This window comes from Solea solea, chromosome 16, assembly GCF_958295425.1.
Source record: "Solea solea chromosome 16, fSolSol10.1, whole genome shotgun sequence".
NCBI lineage: Eukaryota > Metazoa > Chordata > Actinopteri > Pleuronectiformes > Soleidae > Solea > Solea solea.
Window position 1 is genome coordinate 20,386,703 of NC_081149.1, and position 25,435 is coordinate 20,412,137.

The 25,435-nt window shown below is 40.6% G+C and overlaps 1 protein-coding gene across 2 annotated transcripts; it reads right to left on the minus strand.

The window, feature by feature from the left end:
- Positions 1-2,008: 2,008 nt before the first annotated feature.
- On the minus strand, positions 2,009-24,972 carry card11 (caspase recruitment domain family, member 11). Of its 2 annotated transcripts, none has more exons than XM_058653555.1 (25): positions 24,781-24,972; positions 17,112-17,321; positions 16,878-17,015; positions 16,308-16,484; positions 15,366-15,514; positions 15,049-15,228; positions 13,127-13,273; positions 12,341-12,466; positions 12,057-12,251; positions 11,808-11,966; positions 11,164-11,233; positions 10,893-11,074; positions 10,685-10,791; positions 10,518-10,558; positions 10,274-10,397; positions 9,976-10,177; positions 9,237-9,363; positions 8,363-8,606; positions 8,156-8,240; positions 6,629-6,724; positions 6,397-6,514; positions 5,291-5,473; positions 4,621-4,742; positions 4,314-4,429; positions 2,009-2,720 (listed from the first exon to the last, which is right to left on the minus strand). In XM_058653555.1, the coding sequence occupies exons 2-25, from the start codon at positions 17,308-17,310 to the stop codon at positions 2,516-2,518; spliced, it is 3,492 nt and encodes a 1,163-aa protein (XP_058509538.1). In that variant the 5' UTR covers positions 17,311-17,321; positions 24,781-24,972; the 3' UTR covers positions 2,009-2,515. The 2 variants fall into 2 exon arrangements, with proteins under 2 accessions (XP_058509538.1, XP_058509537.1); XM_058653554.1 differs by having other exon boundaries at positions 10,893-11,077.
- Between the last annotated feature and the right edge of the window lie 463 nt (positions 24,973-25,435).

Genomic DNA, 25,435 nt, shown 5'->3' on the forward strand with positions numbered 1-25,435 from the left:
TCATTCTGTCTGGGGAGCTGGAGCGAGAGCACGCAAAACACCGCGAGACTTTGAAGCTTGAGGTGTGTATGGGAGAGGATTAGGGCCACGTTCAAAGAAAAAAATGGAAACAAAATTAAAGGGCATGAAATAAAACAACTTGATTTATGAGATTTAAAATCAAAATTCTGACTTTTTTCCCCCAAAGCTGTATTTTTTTGTGTTTTTGGGGGGGATTTTTTTTATTCCCCTTAAAAAACAAAAACATGTGGCCTTAATCGTCTACCGTAGAGTGAGCTCATGAGAGGAAAAATCCACTCCTCAGTTCTGGGTCAGCTCCAGCAGAACATGTCTTCTCCAGCAGCTTCTCTGGGATGATTTATGTCGACAGTTCTCCGCTCCTCTACTTTGCACACGAGTGTCGGCTCCAAATACCTGCAAAGAAAACTCAAATGTCGCATAATAATCCTCACGCTAACAAAATGAGACCCAAAAAGAGGAAGCTGCTTCAGGCTTATGCACTTAAAATCCTGTTATGTGTGAGCTCTTCACATGCTCCTGTGACATCAAACGTGACAGGGACACACAAACACACACACACACACACACACACACTATCTAGAGAGTTTACCAAACCCACTGCTGCACTGTTGAGAAGAGCTGTTCAAGAAAAAGTAAGGACACTAACTAACCATAACCATAACCATCACAACTAAGTGCCTAACCTTAACCTAAACCCAATTCTAACCCTAAGCCTAAAACCAGGTCTTAACCCCAGATAAACTGTCCCCACAAAGATAGGTTTTTACACTTTTGTGGACCTCACAGAGATATAATTGCAAGTGCACACTCACACAAGCATAAAACACTGAACATGAACACACCAGAGTATAAAATATTAGAATATTAATATTATAAGAGTATAAAAATAGGTGCTTGACCCAAAACATTTCACATGGATGATGAAATAGTCGCTTCAGGCTTGTCCTAATATTAATTTTGTAGATACAGCATGTACGTTCGACACATTTTATTATATTTAAACTTGCTTCTGTATTTTAATTCTTGCATTTTTCAAGTACCACAAACATACAGTCGGTGCATCGTTGAACAGGCGTTAAACAGAATATAGAATTTATGAGTTTATTTGTGTAAATACAGCATATTGGTCTCTTGTCACAGATGAGCAGATTATCTAGCAGCGTTATGAAAGAGGTTGCTGTAAATCCCCTCCTGGCCTCCGTCGATGGTTCGTCAGATGGAATCATAGAACGACGGATCTGAAATAGTTGCATAGCAGCAGGAGCTTCAGCGTGCAGGGAGACGGCACTGATAATGACAGCCCCACCACACAACGTCAACTCATTTTATGCATCAAGTTATAATATTGTGTGCTTTACATCGAGGTTGGTTTACAAAAGGACATAAATAAATAGGACAGGAAATAAAAGGACAGGGCTTCTGTGGAAGGTTACACGTTGATCACCTCGTTTAATAAAAACACCAGACTTCCCCTGTTTGTGAGAGACATTGCCTCAAAATATACAGAATGGACCTGGACGGTTACACTCCAGCTGCATTTGGTTAAAAGAATCTTCTTCACTAAAATATTAAAAGCTTAATTATAGCCTACACCATTTTACTTAAACAGCAATGGCTGGCATTTTTTTTATCTATGTAAAATTTTAAAGAAGTTGCAAAAATAGAAAAATTCAACATTTCAGAAAATATATTTTTTTGACGGTATGCAGGTCTAAAGGTAGACACAAGAGGTCAGTAAAGTCTGCACAACAAGGACTTGAGATTGAAGGTTCAGCTTTTACGGCAAGAAGATGTGAACAATTTGAATGTTTTCAATCTGTTTATTACACAAAAAGTAATGCACACATTTACAATATATATATGTATATATATATATATATTTATATATACATATATATATATATACAAATATATACATATATACACGTGTATATATATATATATATATATATATATATATATATACATATATGTATATAATGCATGTATTATGAGCCTAAAACACTTTGAGTGTCCACTCTGAGCACAAAAGCATGATGTACAAAATATGTGTGCGTGTGTACCAAAACCTGGTCCCAAGGAACTAATAACCTGGTTTTAAGTTTAGGGCTAAGTTCTGAGTTAGCCATAACCTGGTTTATAGTTAGGGTTTGGTTTAAGGCTTGTTTGTGTGCATGTGTTCCTGGTCTTACTCCTGTTGTCGGGACTGTCTGTCTGTTGTCTGTTCACACAGTCATTTTAGGGGAACTTCTTCTTCTGGTCTTCCTTACAGGGAACATACCGTAAATGATTCAATTTTAAGGTCGAAGACGTGTTGTGGTGGGATGGTTAGGATTGTGGTTAGGTCAGTAGTAGTTGTGATTCAGATGACAGTAAGTCTCCAGGAAATGAATGTAAGTCAACGTAATGTCATGGAAACCAGACTGTGTGTTTTAGAGTGCTCTGCAAACGTTGACGTACAGTCAGAACTACATGGTGTCATGTGCTTGTTTGTCTACAAAAGGTCTTGCTCCACCCAGACCGTCCTCTTCTGCTCGTCCAGTATCCGATCCTTGACGACCCGAATCAGGTCGTCCACCCCCGTCCAGGCCTCGGGCTCCAGACTGGCGTACAGGCAGGGAATGGTCTCCAGCTCCTTCTCTTTTGCCCGACACGACCTGACAAACTCCTCCTCCGAGTCGACGCGTGGAGACACCTTCCTGTGTGGACAGGAAACAGGAAGGAAGCAGCGCTGTGGTGGTGAGTGTGGTAAAGTTTGGAGTCTGGTATCTTGAATAAAGATACTGCAGATATTCTGCAACAATGGTCTATGTCTTCTGCTCTGATTATTGAGACGATAACAGTGGGGGAAAAAACCTCCAGCAATGGTGTGTCTGATAATGTCAACAGACCAAATTGGAATAAAGACCATTGTTGTATTCAAATAAAACAAACTCGGTGCCATGACACTTTTCTCAAACAGGAAATTCACAGACATCAGCTGTAATTTACAAAAGTGACATCATGGCCTATTGAAGAAGATTAATTAATGAATTAATTCCTCAGGAAAATGTTTATTGACATTACACTGTAACTCTTGGTTACCTCATTCCTGCGCTAGGCTGTTAATGTCTTTACTCTTTGGGTAAGGTTCCCATTTATTAGCGATATTAAGAAAACGTTTCGAACCTTATATTGCAACGTGAGGTGAAGTATAATCTCGATGTGGCGTGCTAGCGAGATCATGAACAGGATCTAGCCCCATTTAAGCCGAGTGGCTGATAAAAGTTTGGACAGTGACTGCACAAGTAAAAACCGTGTGTTCTCCCCACCACACTAGTATACAGTCCATCTGATACACCTGTGGCGATACAGATCCACCTGATGAACACATACGGCCGTGAGCAGCTTAACCTACAACGCCCCCTGGTGTAGAACACCACTACTACTCATAGAGAAAAAAACTAAAAATCACTGCTGGCTCCCACACTATTCATTTAATCAAATAACAAGTAGTAGTATTTTCCCATAGACTTCCATCCAAACTGAGTTCTTTTTGCAACACGCGGAGGCGCCCCCTGGTGGCTAACTGCTACTTCCACCCAACTTCCTGGGGTTTACTTTTCAATAAAGACTACATCAATGTTATATATAGAGCTGAAACAATTACTCGATTATTAATCGATTAATAAATGAGTCGTCAACTATTCTGATAAACGATTCATCAGTTTGAAGCTTTTTTCGTTGTTAAAACAAGATTTCTGATCGTTTCAGCTTCTTGAATGTGAATATTTTATTCATTTCTTTGCTCCATATAACAAAAAAATCATTAAAACTGAATCATTTTGGTTTTTGGACAAAACTAGACATCATTTCCAGATTTGACAAACACTGATCAACATGTTGTAACATTTTATGACAATTTATGGACCAAAAAATAATCGACAGATTAATCGAGTTATAGATACAGTCTATGATTTAAATTAGGATGCACAATTCTCATCTTTGTCAATATGAAAGACACTCTTGTTCAGCTTCTATTCTTACTGTAAAGGTTCCACCACTATCAACCACCCTCTGCTCGTGCAGGAAAACGTCATAGATCGATGCTTTGAAACAGTCAAACAGTGGACTCATCCCTTAGTTGGCCCCGCTTCGTCTCAAAATCTCATGCTTTCTCTCATGTTCTTCTCTCTCAAAATCTCATGAAAGCACTGATGTGTGTTTGGAAAAAAACTAAGTGTGGTCTGCACCTGTGGCTACGAGGTGTCGGGTAAACAATGTGAGCGAGTGAGGTCGTGTCAGGCTTTTACCGTAACTTCTTGACATTTCGCTCACAGATCTTGACGTGGATGATGATCGGGTAGATTTCTCTCCGTAGCAGATCTTTGACGCAGCTCAGCTCGGCCTCCAGCAGACAGTGTTTGCCCTGGTGAGGGGTGGAAACAAGAGCATTACAAGACATATACACAGACGCACACATATAACACTGAGCATATCACTTTTCCAGAGGGCATTTTTGTGAATGCTTAGAATTTGGCACTTTTAATATGCTTTCTATCTCTCTGATGGTCAAAAGTGGACAACGAGTGGACTGTACACTCGTCAATAATAGATTACCTTGGCTGCAACCGCCTCAATGTTTTCTCGGGTGATGCATTCAAATGTGGCGTGCTTCTCTTTGTAGTGAATGAAAGGCTCCACGTTCTGTTTCAGGTGGAACTCCTCTTTGGACAGAGTGTCTATCACGGGGGAAAAAAGAAAAGAGAGGAAGACAATCGCATAAAACACAGAAAAGACACATGTTCATGCAGTATGTTAATGATCAGCACATTTTTAGCTCAAGAGGAACAGAAACTTTAGAGGCTGTGGCCCTGGGGAATCTGCACGTAATCAAGATATGACACAGTCTCTTGGTTTGCCAGATGTTTGGTTCCGTGGGTCTCACCTGTGTCAGCCTTTGGTTTGTCACAGGCCTTTTGTTCAACAATACAACCAACTTACAACTTAAATTACCATCGTATTTTACTATTAATGTCACTAGACGGAGTTTTGGACTCTGCCGTCTCTCTGGGTTTCCTCTTTAACATTTGCACCACAGTGCAGCACAATACCTGACCTCAATCCTAACAGTAGCTTCCTTCTTTCTCCGCTTCCCCTGACAATACACGTTATCTTTCCCATCTTTGATTCACAAAGGATAAAAACGCTGGGGACACACCAATAGATTTGATATGTCTCTAAACTGAAACACTTGGCTCTGCTTTTTTTTAACCCGTCACACACTGACCCGGTTTGCAGATGTCGAAGTCCATGGCTTCGCCCATGTTCAGTATTTTCTGAATAATGGTTTTGGCCAGAGCAGTGGGGGTGAATATGACCGGTCTCCTCCTCTGTGTCCTCTGGGGAGTGACGGGACTGTAGGGAATCAGGTTCAAACTCCTGCTCAGCTCACTGTCTGGGTCAGCAGCATCTGTTCAAACACATCCAAAAAGAAAAGAAGTGATACATCCACAGACAGAAACGCATGGTGGATCAAGGTCCACATGCCGGTTCTTCAGCTGAACATCAATTCAAGAGCTTTATTTAAACTAGTTTAGGGCCAGTGTCCTTTTAAACTTCTTTATGGGGAAAACCCAAAATCTTTGACAAAGATTTCACAAAAAGTAGTCAAATAAAACAAATCAAAAAACAATTTATGTCCTGAATCTGTTGTACGGCTATTGAAAACATACATTATATACAGTATACTGACATAGAATGTATGCTTATATATATATATATATATACACACATATATATTTGTCTTTTAATCGGACATTTTATTTCATATTATTCATTACACTCAAACTGCTTGTAGCAAACACAGCATAAAAGGTAGAGAGGGCAGGATTTGTTATCACTTTCAACATGATGCTAATTCTGTCCTGTCACAGGAGGCTTTTGACCAAACAAAGGGAACTTTACTGTGAAAACGGCCTACAATGCAAGAAGGAAATGAACAAGGACAGAGTTAAAGGGAAGTCAAACAATAAAGGGACAGAGAGACACGGTCTTATTTTGAGTGTTTTCAAAAGCTGTGAATGAAACTCGATCGACTCATTTTCTCACGGTTCTTCCTGCTTTCACTCAAACTGACATTTCAACTGATATGTCAGCTTCACTCTCACTCACTTACCCTAAAACTCAACATTAACACGTTCCCGTAGCACTTCCACGCTGACTGCAAACACCAGTGTCTTTCACTACTTGTTCAACTACACTTTTACCTGTTCATATTTAAACCTTTACATCTTTCCTTCAGAGAACACGTGTAGCTCTCTCTGGTTGTTTCTTATGGTTGTGCGTGTGGATTTTCGTCACCCCCCCGCGCATCGCTGCGTCGCTTGTACTCACCTTCTGGCCTCAGCGTCTCCAAGCCGTGTCTGGGTAGTGATGCGCTGCCTGAGTTGATGAGCCTCACACGTTCATTGCTGTTCATTCGCTTGTACTTGATATCCACCCGGCTGACAAACTGCTCACCACAACACAAGACATGAGAAAGCGCCGCGTTATTAGAAACACCACCAGGCTGTAGCATAGACTTCATTGACCTAACAGCTGGATCTGCACTTTATTTCGTCATTACCTGTAGTATCTGAGTGAGGAAGATGCTGGCTCTAGACAGGCGTGGGCTGGCTTTAGGATCAGGTGTGGCGTTGACCTCCTCTGGCTGTAAATTGCTCTGTGCAGGCACATAGGAATAAAACTTAAAGTCTAAACACACACAATAAAATATCTAATACAAAACGGTGTCATAAATTGGACACTGTAAATTGACCGTAGGTGTGAGTGTGAGAGAGTTTGTCTCAAAGTGGTCCTGTGATGGACTGGCGACCTGCCCATAACCCTCATGTGGAGGATAAAGTGGTAGAAGATGGATGGAAAACAGTGACGTAGGAAGCTCTAGTGTACGCTTGATCTTAGTTTCTGATCTTAGCCGTTCATATACTTTCCAACAGCTCTGCAACATTTAACCTTTACTCAACCAGGAAAAGTGTGTCCTGTCTCGTAAGCCAGTCATCTCATTATTATTACTGTTTTTTGTTTTTTTTTTGTTAAAGGTCCAGTGTGTAATAATTCAGACTCCTACATTCACACCTCCATTTTCCATATGCGTCAGTGAACTACGGTGGCCTTCACAGACCAGAAAGGTATGTGAAAGCACAAGATTGTGGCTTCTGTAAAGCAAGGCCCTTGCCTAAAGTACATATAAAAAGCCCAAATGATTTTCATTTGGAACAAACTTGTAAAAAAAAACATTATACAACATTACAATAAACTCTAATGTCAAACAGACTTTATCCATCAAGCCTTTTTCTGCACATTCTGTAATACATTTACAGTCACTCATCTCTCCCGACTGAACTACATTTAGATACGAAACAGTACTATACTGCAGAGCAATCACACATGCACGATATTACACACACTCTGTCCGGTCTCATGTTAAATAACAGCATCAGGCAGGAAGTCTATGTTTAACGCCTTTCAGTTTTCTCCCTGCGTCGCATAATCAGTCACGCACTCTTGTGTGTTACAAATACCAATCCCTCCCTTGCCCGTTTCACAGGGACATGTGCAACTTCTGAAAACAATCACACGGTGCAGTGCAGTGCACCACGTGTGAAAGAGATTTAAGGCTCACACCCTCTGCCCCCGTCTAACCCCCTCAGCAACACGGAAAACACGTTAACCCACTCCCTTTATATATCCTGCAAAACGCCACACTTGTGCTGTGTCGCTAAGGAGGCGTCTGAGTGTTTAGTTTAAGTTAAGGATTTAAATTCACAAGGATTTAAACATTTTTTTAAACTAAGCCAAAAGGTGTTTTTTTATGTTTTATTTTAGTTTTTGGACAGCAGACATTATGTAACAACTATCCTCTGCGGTCCTGTTTTTCAATGATAAGAGCTTCTTTAAGAGAATTACAGAAATGAGATACAGTAAAATCACCAAATCAAGAGGAAAAGTGATACATAAATTAAGATCAAGTCTGATAAAGTACAGCAATGTTTCCCTGCTCGCCTCCATAAAGTCCATTTAAACCATTTACAGGTTTAACATATTTAACCCACTTTGACCAGAGTTTAAAAGTGTTCAAAATCTTTCTTACCCTACTGTTGCGGTGGATTTCATTTTCTTCTTTCCCTCCTCGATACACTAACTTCTGTATCTTCACCAGGAGCAGCTGCTGGGCCCTACAAACACACATTATATGTAAATATACATATATATATTTATTTATTTAACTTCTCATAAACATAAATTCAAACACATAATTGGGACTCAGATGCATGACAGTCGGTCTCTTCCTGTGTACCGGGAGTTGCTGGGTAAGGTGCCGCGCTCGGCCTGGTCGGAGCCCGTGTAGGGGTCGACGCGGGAGCACAGCCACTCACAGCGGCCCTGGTATCTGGTGTCTAAGACGTGCACCACCTCGTCACAGCGCACACTCAGCGAGCAGTTGTCCGACTGGCCCGAGATTTTGAGGTTGACACGGATGTAGAAGGAGTCGCCGGAGACGAGGGTGCCGTTTGCGACGTCCCTCTGAAGACGGCGGTAAGCTGAAAACGCACATGGTTATAAAGACTTGATGAAAATGACACTTTGAAGTCAAGATTCAAGATGATTATTCCTAATTCTGACTCTGCTTTCTTCAAGCTAACTTCATCACAGTGAAGGGGATATCAGGGGACGTTCAGGAGACTATTGTGGACAGTAAGTTCTTTTAAAAAAAAGAATCCCTTGAAGGCAATATTTCCCAATCCTGGTGCTCAGGGACCACTGCCCTGCACCTTTTAGATGTTTCCCTGCTCCAACACACCTAATTCAAATTAACAGTCGTTATCAGGCTTCTGCAGACAAGCTGACGAGCTGATCATTTGAAACATCTAAAACTTGCAGGGTAGGGTGTCCCCAGGACCAGGATCGGGAAACACTGGGAAACACTCATGCAATTAATTCTGATTAAATATTTGAATCGATTGACAGCCCTGGTATTAAGGATGGGAATCGTATCAGAAAGAAAAAATGTAAATATGAGCAAAAGAATTTCAGCTGAGTCATGTCTGTTCTGTTAATTTCTTCGTTTTTGGGAGAACAATATCTGTTACACAGTTGGAGAATAATGTCTTTGAAATGACTCATAAATCCCATCCCTACATATCCACAAGTGTGTTAAAAGCATCACTTACCGTCAAAGTTGGCTCGATAGTGCAGGTGAATTAGTCCGGAGCAGCGCTGCAGCGTCCAGTGTGCTTCTTCCTGAGTGCTGGTGTCCAGTGAAATGCTCAGGCTCTCGCCGCGTATGCAGCCCTCGATCTGCTCAGACAACCACAGCGTAAAAACACATGAGATATTTATGGTGAGTTACATATTGCTCAGTGGTAGAGAGAGTTGTCTTTCAACTCAAAGGTTGTGGGTTTGATTCCCTACAAGCCGACGAGTCCTTGGGCAAGACACTGAACCCCGCGTTGCTCCTGACGGCTGTGGCGACAGTGTGTGAATGGGTTATGAAATTGTGGTGGAACTGTAGTGTAAAGTGTCATGGCGGTGTTTAGTTGTTGTCTTGTGGTTCCTGTTTTTTTTTGAAATTTTTCCTCGAAAGAGTGGTTATTTGTTTCTTAGCTTTCCTCGAAAGAGTCACTTCGTTTGTCACCTTTAGCCCTATTTTTTGTCAGTTTTTCCCTCTTAGGAGGGTTTTTTTTGTTGCACTTTGTTTAGTCCTTGTCCCAGTGTGACATAAAGCAGCTCTGAGTGCTCATCAAGACTAGAAAAGCACTATATAAATAAACCATTTACCATATTATTAACAGGAACAACAAAACACACATTAAAACACATTCTAGTCTCTTAAGAATGATTTTCTTCGGCACAGCTTTTCGATCCTGTTAACCCCAGCTGTCTTTGACACTTCAGCGCGAGTTCACATACCAACAGGAGGTGGTGACCCTCTCGTAGCCCCGCCTTCTCAGCGTTGGAACCCAGCTGCACGGCTGAGATGAAAATCCCGCTGTCGTTGCCGCCAACCAGGGTGATGTCCCTCAAGAGACTGTCGCCGAGAAACGACACCTCCTGCACCGGCTTCAGCGACGAGCTGACCCTCGAGAAGGAAGACAGAGACGGACGGAACGGCCTGCACATGGACAGACAGACAGACAGACAGACATTTCAGTACAGACACGAACACACGAGTGTGGCAGGGAAACATAGAGGTAAGTGTGTATTGGACCTTTCCCAAGAGAGTTTCCTTAAGATACTATTGACCTGCTCCAGGTCATAGGTGTCCATTCCTTCTGACTGATAGGAGGAGGACGATGAGTGGACAGACGGAGGACCGCGCAGCATTTCATCCACTATAAAAATTGAAGAAATGGGCAGAAATAGACAGAATATAGAGATTCAATAAGAAGATAAAAAAGATAAATAATTAAACACAGACATTCAGAAGAGAAATGTGTAAATATCCACTTTACCACACTCCATTTCCATGTTGTCACTGTCAGAGTCCAGTAGGCTACAACAGTAATTATACATAAGGCAGAAAATTAATTCATTAAAAACAATCATGCTTGTAAAATAAAATAAATCAACTAGTGATTCACTTGTTAAAAATGCTGACATGATAAAAGGCTGTGATTACCTGCGAGGGTGGAAGTCGTTTTCCTTCTCCCTCTCTCGGCGGTACAGCGATCCCGTCTCAGGCGGCTCGGGGAGTATGGACAGGATGCTGTCGTTACGGAGACGAAGCTGGTGACATCACAAGGAGAAGTTGGCGTCAATGTCTTCCACCGAGCAGCGACAGTAATAGACTCTCACTGTCCTACAATGACCTGACGAGTCAAACTCACCATGTTTGGCCTGTTCTGGTCCATTGAGGTGTAAGGAAGCTGTGGAGTAAAGGGACAGGAGGAGAGCGGGGGAGCCGAGCAGGGATATGTGGGGGACATTGGGAAGCTGGGGGAGGACGGGACGGAGCTGCTATTGAGACGATGGTTTAGCGTCTGGATCTCCAAAAAATCCCCACCATTGACTGCTGAAGGTTAGAGACAAAGGTGGTTAAACCTGGACTGAGAAAGTGTCATTGATTGTGTATGTGTGTATACGACAGTGTTTGTTTACCTGCAGGCTGAGCACAGTCTGAGCTCACTTGACTGTCTTTGGGTACACAGACTGGAGACTTGACTCTGATCTGAAAGAAAAACGTGCAGCATTAAATTGAAAAATTGGCTCCATAAACAATAAATACTAGACATTTTAACGTTTTACTAATTAGTCTTATTATCTTAGTGTAATTCATCATGTTGGAGCTGTACTTGAATGTTACCCTAATGGCGCTTTTCCAACTAAACCGTTCCAGCAAGACTCGGCTAGGGACGGCACGGCTCGACTCTACTCGGTGTGGTATCGTTTTCCATTAACTCCTCAGCGCTGGGCGGAGTTGTCATAGCAACGGCTGCATGAAAGTGATGTGACCTCGTTTTGTGCGCGTCACACGCAAACTAGTGACTTGTAAAGCCGTTGTTTTCGTTAGAATGAGTGAATCAATAAGATTTGTTCACAGAATCGTTCAGTGCTCCCTGCACGACTCTGTCTGACACTGAAACACGGCAGAAGGGGTTGTGGTTCGACTCGACAGCGCTGTCGCTAAATACACCAGCCTCCTCTGTGTTGGGAGATTAACGCATGTTTCTTCTGGATTTCTGAGTCTTTTTTACTGATCTTTGCAGAGGTAATAAGAGTCTTTGACTGAGACAGTGACTGACCCCAGCTTTAAGGTTAGGTCTGCGTTTAAGACGGGGCTCCTCAGATAAGAGCTTCTCCTCTGGGGACTCGTCGCTGGACCACTCTGATTGACCAGGGACATTTTTTACCCCCTCGCCCTGAGAGATGATGGCCGGAGGCAGGTCCCTGGGCAGAGTGTGCTAAAGAAATGTTGGTATATTATATGAAACCAGGAAATTTGAATAAAAAAAGATCACAGGTAAACACTCATTTACTTTGCCGTGTCTAACCTGTTCCAAGCACTGGTCCTTGGAAATGCGTCGTAGACGAGACTCCAGGGTGACCAGTCTGGCCTCTTTGCGGACGATCTCTATTTGGAGCTCGTCGCCTTTCTCCTCCATCTCTCTGATCTGCTTACGATATTTGTCTTTGTCAATCAGACTCTGGGAGAACTGATGCTGGGCCTCGTCTCTGGCTCGATACGACTGTAGTGAGGGGGGAAATGTGAGTAAGCCAATGACACAATGTGTACAGTGTGAACGATGTGTGTGTGTGTGTGTGTGTGTGTGTTCACCTGGTCTCTCTCCTTCTCCACTTCATCCAGCTGTATGGTGATGGTGTTCATGCGATTGCGATACATCACGCAGTCCTTCTGCAGCGTAGAACACTTCAGCTCCAGATCTTCCTTCTCCTCCAGATACTACACACACACACACACACACATACATAATTAGGAGTTTATTGGGCAACACATTATAGAAAGAGAGAAGGAAGAGCAGGTTACACAGAGGGAGAGGTGCGGTTCGATGTGTGTTTTTCATAAATGGTCTCATGGGCATTAAGTCTCTGGTCATGCATTTGTGTTTCCTGGGTGTGATCATTCTTTTTTTAAACTGGCTCTGCAGTCCGAGTCAAGGTTATTACAGTTAACTATAGTTAGTTACAGTGAGCTCCTGAGACTCCTGACTCACAAACAATGTGATGTGTCTCATGAGGGTTATTTATCATTATTTACGTTACCTTTCACACTAACTGCAGCCAACCTCAGCAGTACGGTGCACATTTTCTTGTAGGCTGTTATATTAAATGATAGTTGTTCATTTGTCCTAATGCATTTTTAAAATGGCGTCTTTTGGCGTCATTTTTATGACGCACAATGCTTATGGTGACTTTTTTGCATCTTGCACCTGGCAAATACTCCATTTACAAAAAATAAAAACTAGCAAACCCACTGGTTAAACTAATTAAAACTAACTCATTTTAAAAACAAACAAAACTAAATTAAAAACTAAATCTAATGAAACCACTTGTGTTTGTTGCCTCCCTGTATGAGCGCGCGTGCGTGCAGCATCTGTGTCACCTTGTCTCGTAGTTCCTCCGCCTGTCTGACTTCTTCGTGCAAGTTGTACAGGCGGTTCACCAGATCCTGTCTGTCTTCGAGTGCTTCCTGTCTGTCGTGCTCCAAAATATCAAGGATGGCTTTGTCTGACGCGGGTAAGGGGCCAGGCTGGACACACACACACACACACACACACACACACACACATTTTTTGGATGTGAGACAAATGCAAAATAAAATGAGCAGAGACAAAAAATAACCCCCCACAAAGAATCATCACCAGACTTTACAGTTCCTCTAAACCCTCCAGAGCATTTTTATGGCTGACAACTTTATTTGGTAAACTCTTTATTTTTCATTGGGTTAATTCAAGCGACAGGAAACTGCTGAAAAGGTTGTGAAAAAGCCTCAAGCATCAAAACAAACAGAACAGAAACATAAACCTCAGATGCTACCACTGCTGCACGTGTGAATGGGGAACTTTACATTACATGTTACATTACATGTCATTTAGCAGACGCTTTTATCCAAAGCGAATTACAATAAGTGCATTTAAACATTTGGGTACAAATAAGAGCTAGAAGTATGTAAGAGCTTCAAGTAAGCCAAACTATGAAGTGCTAGTCATAAGTGCGATGTATACGTTTTTTTTCTTTAATATTAACTTTGTCAAAGTCTTTGTCGAATGTTACGCTGGAGTTTCCCTGAAATAGTACAAAAAAATAAGAAAGAAATATATATATATAATGGGCTAATTAAAGGTCCAGTGTGTAAGAATTAGGGCCACCTAATAGTGAGACTGCAGATTATATCAAACCGAGGTGTCGTCTGACATCCCACGTTTCCTGAGGACGCCAGTGAACCTCGGTGACCGGCGTCACATACCAGAAAAGATTGTTTGCATAAGACATTTAAATAGTTCCACTGAGTTTTATGATGTACTCGGAAAACCACTACAAGTTATTTGTTTGTGGCAATATAATGCAAACAACTCACTGTTTATACTGAGCGTGGGTGTGTATGGTAGTAGGCTGTGAGGACAATTCTTCATTCATACCTATCTTTAACCATGTGAGTGTCCTCACAGTGATGCAGGGGTCTGCCTCTGCAGCTTTGAAAACACTGTTTATTTTTATTAATCCACTAAAATATATACGTCACATCCTTTGTCAACATCAAACGTGATATTGAAAACGAGTCTTGTCCATCTTTGGATCCACATATAACACATAACAGCAGGTTTTCTCCGCCATGAACGACATCAAAATTGGTTTTATTAATTCTCAAATAGATCAGGCCAGTGTTTATTCATCACTTGATAAGAGTTTGGCGTTTTTCCTTTTGTTAACAGGTAAAAACAGTCATGAAATGTCAACACTTTCCTTTTTGTAGGGCTGTTAACCTTTAGAACACAGAGCATTTCAGCAGCTTTTTTCCATCACTATGTTAAAACAAACAGTACATACAGAGGCTATAAGAACGTGCAATATAGAGTGTCTATCCTTTTTTTCAGCACAACTTATAGGCAATCTGATGGAAAAAAAAGAATTCATTTTCACCAACTATATAAACACACCTGAGCAAAAAGTGCTCAAAATGTTTAGAATCGGATTAAATTTGTGAAATTTCGGTTCAAAGTTCACTTTTTTATGAACAACAAGAAAAGAAACACACTCTATTTTGTGACTTCTGCACAATTATTGCTACTTTATATCACTTTAAAGTAGCCCCCCCCAGAATGTCCATATAAGGAGCTGTGTATTATGGGTTCAATTTCATAAATGCAACAAACGATAATTTGTTTATTTATAGTATAGTAAAAACTTTATACATGATGTTATCTTCATTTTATGGGTCAAATAGACAAAAATGGCGCCGTTAATACTACACGTAGGGTTAGTTAGTGTGTGTGTGTGTGTGTGTGTGTGTGTGTGTGTGTTTACCTGTAGGATGGACTGCAGCTCCTGCAGCTTGATCTTGAGCATCTCGTTCTCTCTCTCCAGCTCAAAGATCTGCTCTTTCCTCGGTCGGTTCTCGATGTCGTTCTTCAGCTTGAGACTCTGCCTCCTCTCCATCTTACACTCCTCCTCGACCTTGTTCAACCTGTGCTTCAGCTGATCAATCTACACATACAGTGCACAGCAGGAAGGACGAGTTGGAAGAGGAAGGTGAGTTGTACACACAAATACCCTGAAATTCCACCAGTGAACGTATAATTAATCATAATTCCTTTTGTGTGTGTATGTGTGGACCTCAGTACCTCTAACTGCAGATCTCGGCTCCTCATCACCGCCATGTTCCTCTCCTCACTCAGTGTCGCGTACCTCATGGCCAGTTTGTAGTTTTCATCCTTTACTCTCAGCAGCTCGTCACTGTATGTGTTTCTCTCCTCTCTTAACTTATTGTATCCTGGAGAATCAACCACAGAAAAAACAACAGCAATTGTAACCTATTTAAAATATTATGCCAATTTTACTTTTACTTATTTATATTAAAAATATAGCATGATGTGCAAACCGTTTGCATCCTTGACCTTTTGAACTTTGACATAAACAATGTCTATATGTGTTGATTTGCAATACATGATTATTATTATTCGGTTATCAGTTCTTTAAAAGCTTCTCAGAGTGTATGAATGATTCTAACATGGTACAATAAAAATATCTATCCATGGGACGAAATCAATATAGACAAACATGAATAAATCATACATTAAGTCTTAAAAAACACACTTAATGTTTTTTTAAAAGACTTAAAGTGTGACATTTAATAGCAAAGCTCCTCTTTGAACACCTTCCTCTCACTTGTGTCTTATTATCTCTGATATATACTACGTTAATTTCACGTTTGAAATGAATAAATTCATTCATTCAGAATTTAAAAAGGGTAGTTATGATTTTAGGATGATAAGATTAAGCAAATTCACCCTGACCACCACATTTACAACAAAACAAAGTTGCCACATCAGCTACAAAAGGCTGTCAGAGGAACTTGAGTTGGCCCAAAGTTTATCTGACATGACCACAAATGTCTCTGTGCCCTACTTTCATGAACAAGGTCTGTCAGACAATGTGATAGGCTTTAATAAATGTATTTGTGGTGCACCGCTCGGGGTAAACCAAACGTGTGTGGTGGGGTAGCAGTATCAGTGCACAAGCTTTTGGTATGGCTTCAAGATAAATGTAGTAAAGGGTATGCTCACTCTGTTGGAAGGCCTGGAGCTCCTGATTGGCCAGCTGCAGCTTCTTCTTCTCGTCCTGCAGCGTCCAGTTTTTCTTGCTGAGCTCGTCTTGCTGCAGGGTCTTGACTTTGGACTGCTGCTGCAGCTTCATCACCTCGTTCATCAGGAACTGGGTCAGGCCTTCCTGGCCCTCCTCCACTGTGGCGAGGTAATGCAGAGGACGAGATGAGAGACATAAATGACCTCATCTGCTCTCGACTGTGTAAGTATACTGCACTGTAAAACAATTTGGGGGTAGGCTGTATCCAAATTGCCCTCCTGGCATCAATGAATTTGTCTGAATCTGAAGCCGACTGTGCCTCCGATGTGACCTCAACAGAGTAAATGTTAAATAAATGTGTTTGTTTTCATAATTCCATCGCTTTCGTAACATGTTTCAGACATTCAAGACTTAAAATTCACATATATCACGCATTCAGGTCAAAATATAACATTTGATTTCGTTAAAACCCATAGCATTCAAGCTGTATATGTATGTACAGTATACAAGTATACATGCGTGTGTGTGTGGTCCACAGGTGTGTATCTCACCTACGATGGTGGAGAAACGTCGCGTCGGATCGTTCCCGGTCACCAGCTTGTACAGTTCGGGGTAGTAAAACTCCAGACTCTCCAGAAACGCCACATAACCCCGCTCTGCTTTAGTGTGGAGGATGTCGAGTAGACGGCCTGACGGAAGGTTCATTCACGTACGGTAATTAAAGTACAATACGCGACAACTACGAACGCTTACATCACATTTCCTGGCACCATCACCATACTCACTTGTGCGGTTGGCTTTGGAGACGAGCAGCATGGAGTTGAGAATCTCATCTTCGTCCTGCTCATCCAGGACTTTGCACTGGCGGAGGTACGGAGTGAGCTTGGCCGGAGAGATACTGCGGCACAGCTCATAGCGTTTGCTCTGCACCTTCTCCCACAGCGCTTCCACATCGTCAGGCACATCAAAAGTCCCGTTTTCCATTTTTTTACACCCTGAAATGGGTTTTTTTCAAAAAAAGAGAAAAAAAAGAACTGTGACTGCTGACCATGTAACAGTCATTTTGTTTTTTCATCTAAAGTAAACAAGATAAGAAGCTTGAGTATTGAGTAGTTTGTTTCAGAAACACCTTTTTGTCAGCTTAAATCTTAACTCTTAAGATAAAAAATGTCTTTTACAAACAAATTACAATTTCAAGCAGCAAGTTTGCCGCAGCATCAGGTATCTATGGATGTCCTTTTTCATACACTGGCAGAAGACAACAGGTTCAAATAAAGAAAGGGAGAGAGATGAGAATATGCTGGGCTTTGACAAACAATCTGTGGAACAAAAAGTTGTTCGCTCTTGTTCTTTCGAGGGCCTTTGATGTAATCTCACTTACACAGATTATTTTTAGCTACACAGAACAAAGGATGGAAAAGTTGAGATGAAACACTACAGATGGTGATAGTTAATATTTAGTTTCAATTTCTGAGTATGAAGTTCACTCACATCAATACTTAAGGGGAAAACGTAGAATAACTGAGAATTAAACAGGTTTTTCAACCAAATGCTTTCAACACTAATGACATACTGTTTGAAAAATGTCTAGAGCTGCAACTAACGATTATTTTTATAATCAGTTAATTAAGAAAACCTTCAAACCTGGAAATGATGATGTTCTCAAATGTCTTGTTTTGTCCACAAACTAAAGTGGTTAATTTGAATGATTTCTTTGTTATCCAGAGCAAAGAAATGAAGAAAATACTCACATTTAAGAATCTTAAACAATCGGAAATCTTGGTTTAATCATGAAAGAAGCTTTGAACCGATTAATCGATTATCAAAATAGTTGTCGATTAATTTAGTAATCGATTAATAATCGATTAATTGTTTCGTCTTTTTTGACTTATCACTTATTGCTACTCCACATATTGAGCAGACACATGCACTCACTGGCCACTTTATTAGGTACACAGGACACAGGAGCCTCCTCTACATGGATGTGCTTTAAAATCCCAGTAGAGCAGAAGTTTCTGAAATACTGAGACACCAACAACACAATCACGTCGCCATTTTGATGCTGTGTGCAAACTCCAGCGTCTTTATCTTGACTATACTGTAGGTCTACATCTATAAATGCATTGGATCTCTGCCATGTGATTTTCTTTTGTATTGGATATAACAAGCAGCTGAAAAGGTCTACGCTGATAAAGAGTGTAGTTAATTAGACTAGATTTAATCATGAGCATGGTCAACAATAAACCTTGTAAAAAAACAACTGATAACACTGTCATCATTATTTTATTTTTTTAGCATGCCTCCATTAGCATTCAGGGTAAAACAGTAAAGGGTTTGCTGATACAAACCAACATTAAATCACAGTGACGATCCCTCCACAAGCACTTGATCCTGATCATGGACAGACAGGCTGCTCATGTCGGATGTTTCCTTCAACCAAGTGCATACTTGATATGAGCCGTACTCCCACACGTGTCATGTGAATGAATGAATAAATACACATGACTAATTCAACACGATCAATCTGACGCGATCACCTCTGTAGCAAAGTGGCTAAGATCACTCAGATGTGTTTTCTGAGTGATGGAATATTCAGATGTATTGTCATATGCACAGTTCAACCACAGCCGGCTCAGATCATGCAAAGACATTCTTGCATGCACACTCTCGCGCACACACACACACATACACACATACAGGCTTGCACAAAACAAAGCATTATCTCTGACCTTCTCTAACCAGTTAATGCCTGATCCTTAACTTAACCACAACAGATACAAGCACATACACACTCTCACACACACAATAAATACATTTGAATAAGATTTTGACAGTAATTAGGGCGCAGTAAACTTGCTCCTGTGTAAAATGACCATGACTCTGTTCTCGGTGATCCAATCTTCAGCAGAACATGTTCAGCCCCCCAGAATGGGGCTGAATGATTTTGAATAAATATGTAATATGTGCACTTATTTTTGACTGAAATTGCGAATGGGGAATGGCTCTTTTTACATCATTATTCTCATTTTCATTTGAATGACGCATTCATAATGATTACTGAGTGATATTTGTGCAGATCTGTGAGAAACAGAGGTGTTTTCTACAGTCTGGAGAACATGACGTGTACAGGCAGGACAATATTTGTGCTACGATGTGACAATTGCAGCAGGCATTATTGCGATTTTGATCCAATTTCAATTAATTGCACCCCAGAGCGTCCTTAATGTGTCTTTAGCTACTGTCACAAAAACCACATTCAGAGACAGTTTGAGGACACGTTATCACATTCCTGAACCTGCACATAATCCATCCTCAGGATGCTTTGATTCTAATGTTTAAATCTTCATGTTACAACAGCACGAGTAGAGCTTGAGCTCCTAATGCACAAACACACACATGCACACGCCAGCAGCAGAAATATCTGTACAGTCATATCACGTTAGAAACATGATTTTTTTTTTCCAGCGCAAACCCTCATGACATCTGTGTGTATTTAAATAAAAGGTGTGGACACCAGATGTGATCCTGTGTGGTCACAAGAGACGTATTTCATTGCCACGTGTCACATCTTTAGCTCTATCCGTCTGAGGACAGACGTTCATACCAGGTCTGAACGGGGACCCATGTCCTTAAAATCGAGGTCTCTTGCACACAGAAGTGACAGGAAGGCTGTTCCTGAAAGCGTGCAGTGTTAAAACTCACACCATTGCATTCACAACTAATGTGTCCTAAGTGCTGTATAATAAGAAGATTTACACTTATATTGTACAGTACATGCAACAGAAACATGAACGTCCTCGCGAAGTAACAATAGCGGAGACCCAGGGTGAGAATATTCACATTCACACATTTATCTACTTCACGTTTTTCCTCCTTCTTCTTCTTCTTTCAGCTTCGTCCTTGTAGAGGTCACCACAGCAGAGCATTTGTCCACTCTCTGCTAAAATGCATTTGTTGAGCATTTTAGCAGAGATTTTACCCCGGATGCCCTTCCCGATGCAACTGTCCCATTTCTCCAGGGTTTGCGACCGGCACTAGTTGATGTGTCTACCCTGGCCCTTTGCCCATCTCTATCAAGTGAGCTTGCATGTTTACCTAATAAACTTTAATTGACTTGAGATCTTTCCGTTGCTTATCCTGTCTATTTTTACTTTGCCAGACATATTTACGGTCTTTGTCTACTCCCACTTGATTTCCTATTTCCCCATCGTCATTTCTCATTCTCTCTCTCTCTCTCTCTCTCTCTCTCACACACACACACACACACACACACGTACAGACACCTTAACCATCACAAATAAATGCCTAACCCATAACTCCAAAAACCAACAGCCATTTTAAGACATGCCAGGACGCGAGGACCAGCCAGATTGTCCTGACTTTGACAAAATGTACTCACTTCCTGTAGTTTATAAATGTTTTGGTCCTCACAAAGACATATGTACGAGTACACACAGACATGCACACACACGCACACGCACACTCACTCTCTCACACACACACACACACACACACACACACATCCCCTGCATTTGCATGCTGCCTCCTGTGTTATCCAATACTCCTGCTTCATGACTTGTAGGCAAATCAAGGCTACCTGCCATTACTCCTGTAAACACACACAAACCTTTGCATAAAACTGTCAAACCTGCACTGTGCATGTAAAAATGTCAGCGTTTACTGTCAAACTTCAGACACAAACAAAGGCCTCCAGATATTTGCTGGTTGTGTTGAAGGCAAAGGGTGAACCACAAATGTTTGTACCAGGCAGTAAATAATAATAATAACAACAACAATAATAATAATAATAATTATTATTATTATTATTAATATTATTATTTTTATTATTATAATGATGATATAATCTGTGAACAACAATCAATCATGAGCTCCTTTACAAAAGTAGAGGAAGAGAGTGAGACACATCACACTGAGAACTATTCAGAGTGTAAACATATACTGCCACACTCACAGCAAATGAGGAAACCTCAAGCACTCCATGCATACATTAGTACATGGTGCACACACACACACACACACACACACACACACACAGAGAGAGACCTCTTGAGTAACCACAAACATGTTTCCTCTTTCTCTCTTCTCTTATTTTGGAGTTCTTTGACGAGAAAGCGTGTCCTTGCTTCCTGCTTTTCAAACCAGATGTGTGAGTGGTCGCTCTCGTCCTCTCTCCCCATTTAGTCTTCTCAGACGACTGCTTTTGCTGAGATTGTCTTTTTTAAAAGCAGCGTATGTATGTGCACGTGTGTGTGTGTGTGTGTGTGTGTGTCCTCAAACTGAACCTTTTATATTCTTCATTTTGAAGCAGACACATGAATACATACCCCACGTACTGTCTCGCAGCACTTTTGTTTCCAATGATTTGTCGCATGCGCTGACAACATTAAACTTCACTGTCTCTCTCTCTCTCTCTGTAACTCTAAGTGTTAAATGATAGTGTTAAATCATTACACACACTGCAAAAACATGAAGTATCCCCTCATGAAATGTTACTGATAGAATCATTCAAATCCATGATAAACATTCATGAGTAAAAGTTAGATGTCACATATTATCTGAGCACACATTGAACTGTACGGCTGAACAAACATTGGATGATGTATTCTGCTTTTTGAATTGCATCATTATTGCATTTCACTGCCAAATATGCACAATTAGCAATGCACTGTGAATTTAAAGTTTACTTTTGTGAAATGAAAATGACACAAAGTGGGCTCTACAGTGCAGTTACATTCAATGAAACCTTTCATGACGCACATTAAAAATGCTCTGGTTGCTTCTTTGAATAAGGTCAGCTGTGAACTGATGATAGCAGTGAGTTAGATTTGAGCTTTCCCTCTCCCTCGGGCCTCATTTTAGCATGAACTGCAGGTCATATGGAAAACAGACAAACTATTGAAGAGCAGGAAATGTTGCTTGTTATTAGTTTTGTCAGAGCAATGCAATATCAAACTATTTGTCAGCGCACAGCCCGCTACATCGTAGCCCTGTTTACCCTCATGTCAAGGTCACATAAAGGTCTCTTATTTAAATGTAAAAATATGAAATTATAGCAATCAGCTGTGAGAAGCAGGTACTTATCAGTTACTGGTAACGGAATAAAACTATAGAATATTGACAATAGTTACATATTATATTATATTATATTATAATATAATAGGCAAAGGCAAATCTGTGCGAATCTGTGCACTGTTCAGTCCACTCATGATTCATATGAGTATATATACAGTATATAAATATATATATATACATATGTATATATATATATACACTATATATACTGTAGCACTGCTGTGTGTATGTGTTTTTTTTGTCTATGAACGGTGTATAAAAGCATGTCCTGTTCACCACTACAAACCCTTAGTCAATAACTGTGCAGCGAATGAACGACAGAAGGATATTTTTATCGTCTGGCTCTCAGCGTGATCACAATTTAGCAGAACTAAAATCTCTGTAACAACAGTGGCAGATGCAGGTTTTTTAAATAGTGCATCCTTTTACATGTTTGACTGACACAACGTGGTTTTACTTTGGAGAGAAACCCTGTGAGTGACTGCTAGCATCATTATAAAGCCTGTCCAAATACAGCCACGTAATATAATAAGTAACCAACAGTGTTCACGTCTTTCACTCGTAGCCTCTTATAACACTTCATTTATACTTGTATTCACTTTTAATTTCTCTCTATTTTAGATGTTTTAATCTTTGTTGTTGAGTCTCTAAAATTATTAATTCGTACGGTTGGTGTTTAGTGATTTATTTATTTATTTAAGTTTATTGATTTATTGAGTAACTGAGCATGTAGTGAATGGTATGTTTTTCATCCTGCTGCAGCAGCATATACATCAAATCAATAGTTCAACCTTTAAACTTCACACAGACTCATGTAATGTGAAGTCCATGTGCATGAGGTGATCACATAAGTCCTTCATCCAGGCTTCTGTTCGTGCGCTGGACTGTGATTGGCTGACAACACTCTGATGGACAGATACGATTGGTTCAGGTGTTTCAACCCGTCATAAAGGCTCCATTGTGCAGCAGAAAAGCTGAAGCTTATAGGAATTTGATATCTGGGCACTGTCTCTGGCCCCTGTCCACATGCAGCTACCATTTGAATATTTCTAAAAAAAAAATTAAAAAAATCATGGAGAAATGTAAAAGAGCACTTTTAAGTAAAGCTTTACATTTCAGTGCAGTAACAATATGGTAATAGTATGGTAGAAGAGGAAGGAACATGATTACTATTAATTGGATGAAACCTAATCCTCCTACAAAGTGCAGTAGCGACAGAAAATAAAACACATTTACATAAAGGAATACTTGACTGCCCAGTTAATATGTCCATTTGTTGCTTTGGCTTCCAAAAATGTCTTCTTATGTAACACTTTCTAACTACTTTAACATTTAAAAACATTTTCTCTTCATGTGTATCTATATTAAAAGGTGAGATCTTTTTTTATTCCTCGCATCGTAGTTTTAAACAGCCCATACTGCAACAATAAGATGGCATCGTTGCAATAATTAGCTGAATGCAATGTTCATGTCGTCCTGCATCTTCCTGATTCTCCATCTCACTGGATCCCATTGTCTCCTGTGCACCTGCTACTGGAATCCCAAACATGTGGATAAACCCAGATAATGTGCCAGAGATGACAGGACCTGAGCTACTGTGTTACCAAACTCTTCAGAAATGTCTTCATGTATGAGCCAAGACAGACACACACACACACGTCTGTGTTTCATTCATAGTGAGGACATAATGCATTCCGTAGCCCCTTACCCTAACCTTAACCATCACAACTAAGTGCCTAACCCTAACCCAAACTAAACTTAATTCTAACCCTAAAACCGGGTCTCAACTCCCCCAAAAGCCGTTTAAAGATGTGAGGACCAGCCAAAAATGTCCTCACTTTGCCTAAATGTCCTCACTCTATATGGTTTAAATACAATGTTTGGTCCTCACAGAGCCACAAATACAAGAACAAACACACAGATAAATAAACTGTAAACACAAAATCAAGCTGGTTTTCTATCACATATCAGTGAAGAAGAAGTAGAAGAAGAAGTTATTCAATTTCCAAATGAAGGGATTAATTAAACACCTGACATTGTATCCAATTGTATCGGCCAAACCAAACTGACAGTCTCTCCACACTTCTTGTGAGCAAATGTATATGAGGGACAAACTTGCAGCCGTTTCTCAGAAGACGCCTTTTACTTTTTGTGTGTGTGTTTTTTTTTTTTTTTTTTAAATCATGACACTTTTCTCAACAGGACGCACCGCGCGACACTCTCACGCTCACAGCCTCACCTTTTCCACCCAAAATACTTTAAAAGTCTGTTCTGCACCTTTTTTTTTCTCACAAGTGTCATTGTTTCCTCACGCCTGACAGACGTGTGTGCTCACTATAATTAAGATTAGAGGTATTTTACCTGCCTGGGACGCGGCGGACGACTCACACTTGACGTGGTGAAGCCGGTTTGTGTTGTTGTTGTTGTTGTCTTTGTTGTTGTTGTTTTATATCTCCTTTGTCTTCTTGTTGTGAACCCCGAAACCTGCTGTTTCTTTCTTTCTCTCAGAGGCTCAGGTTGTCCCCATTCATCCACAACACTCCGAGGTTCTGACAGACTCACTGAGAGCGAGAGAGAGAGAGAGAGAGAGAGAGAGAGAGAGAGAGGAGGCGGGCATAGGGAAGTCGGATGGAAATAACAAGTTTGCTGTGAGGGAGTGAAACAACCTCCTCTGACTGTGAGATCACATACAAACATTGACTGACACAAATAATATAAATATAAATACTAATACAATAATATCATAATATCATAAAAAGCCCTTAAGTGGAGAAAAGTGAAGCAGTACCAGTGACAGTAACACCAGTAACAGTGGTTCCCAACCTGGGGTTAGGGATTTTTGACTGCTCTGAGTTTGTGAGGTCAATATAATAATATTTGTGCATCCCAATCAGACACTCTACTGGATAATTGAAAGTCAGTATCACCCATATAAAAACTAATCAATTTATTAGGCTATTGTATCTTTATACACTGTGAGAATAGGAACAAAAACCTAAAACTGCTGTTTAGTTTT

Excerpts from the sequence above, each read along its gene's own strand:
- card11 (XM_058653554.1), bottom strand. The coding sequence starts at position 17,310 with ATGGAAAACGGGACTTTTGATGTGCCTGACGATGTGGAAGCGCTGTGG. Across the intron at positions 10,792-10,892 it reads ACCAGAACAGGCCAAACATG|CTTCGTCTCCGTAACGACAG; the intron begins GTGAGTTTGACT and ends TGATGTCACCAG. Across the intron at positions 8,241-8,362 it reads ACCTTACCCAGCAACTCCCG|GGCCCAGCAGCTGCTCCTGG; the intron begins GTACACAGGAAG and ends GTGTGTTTGTAG.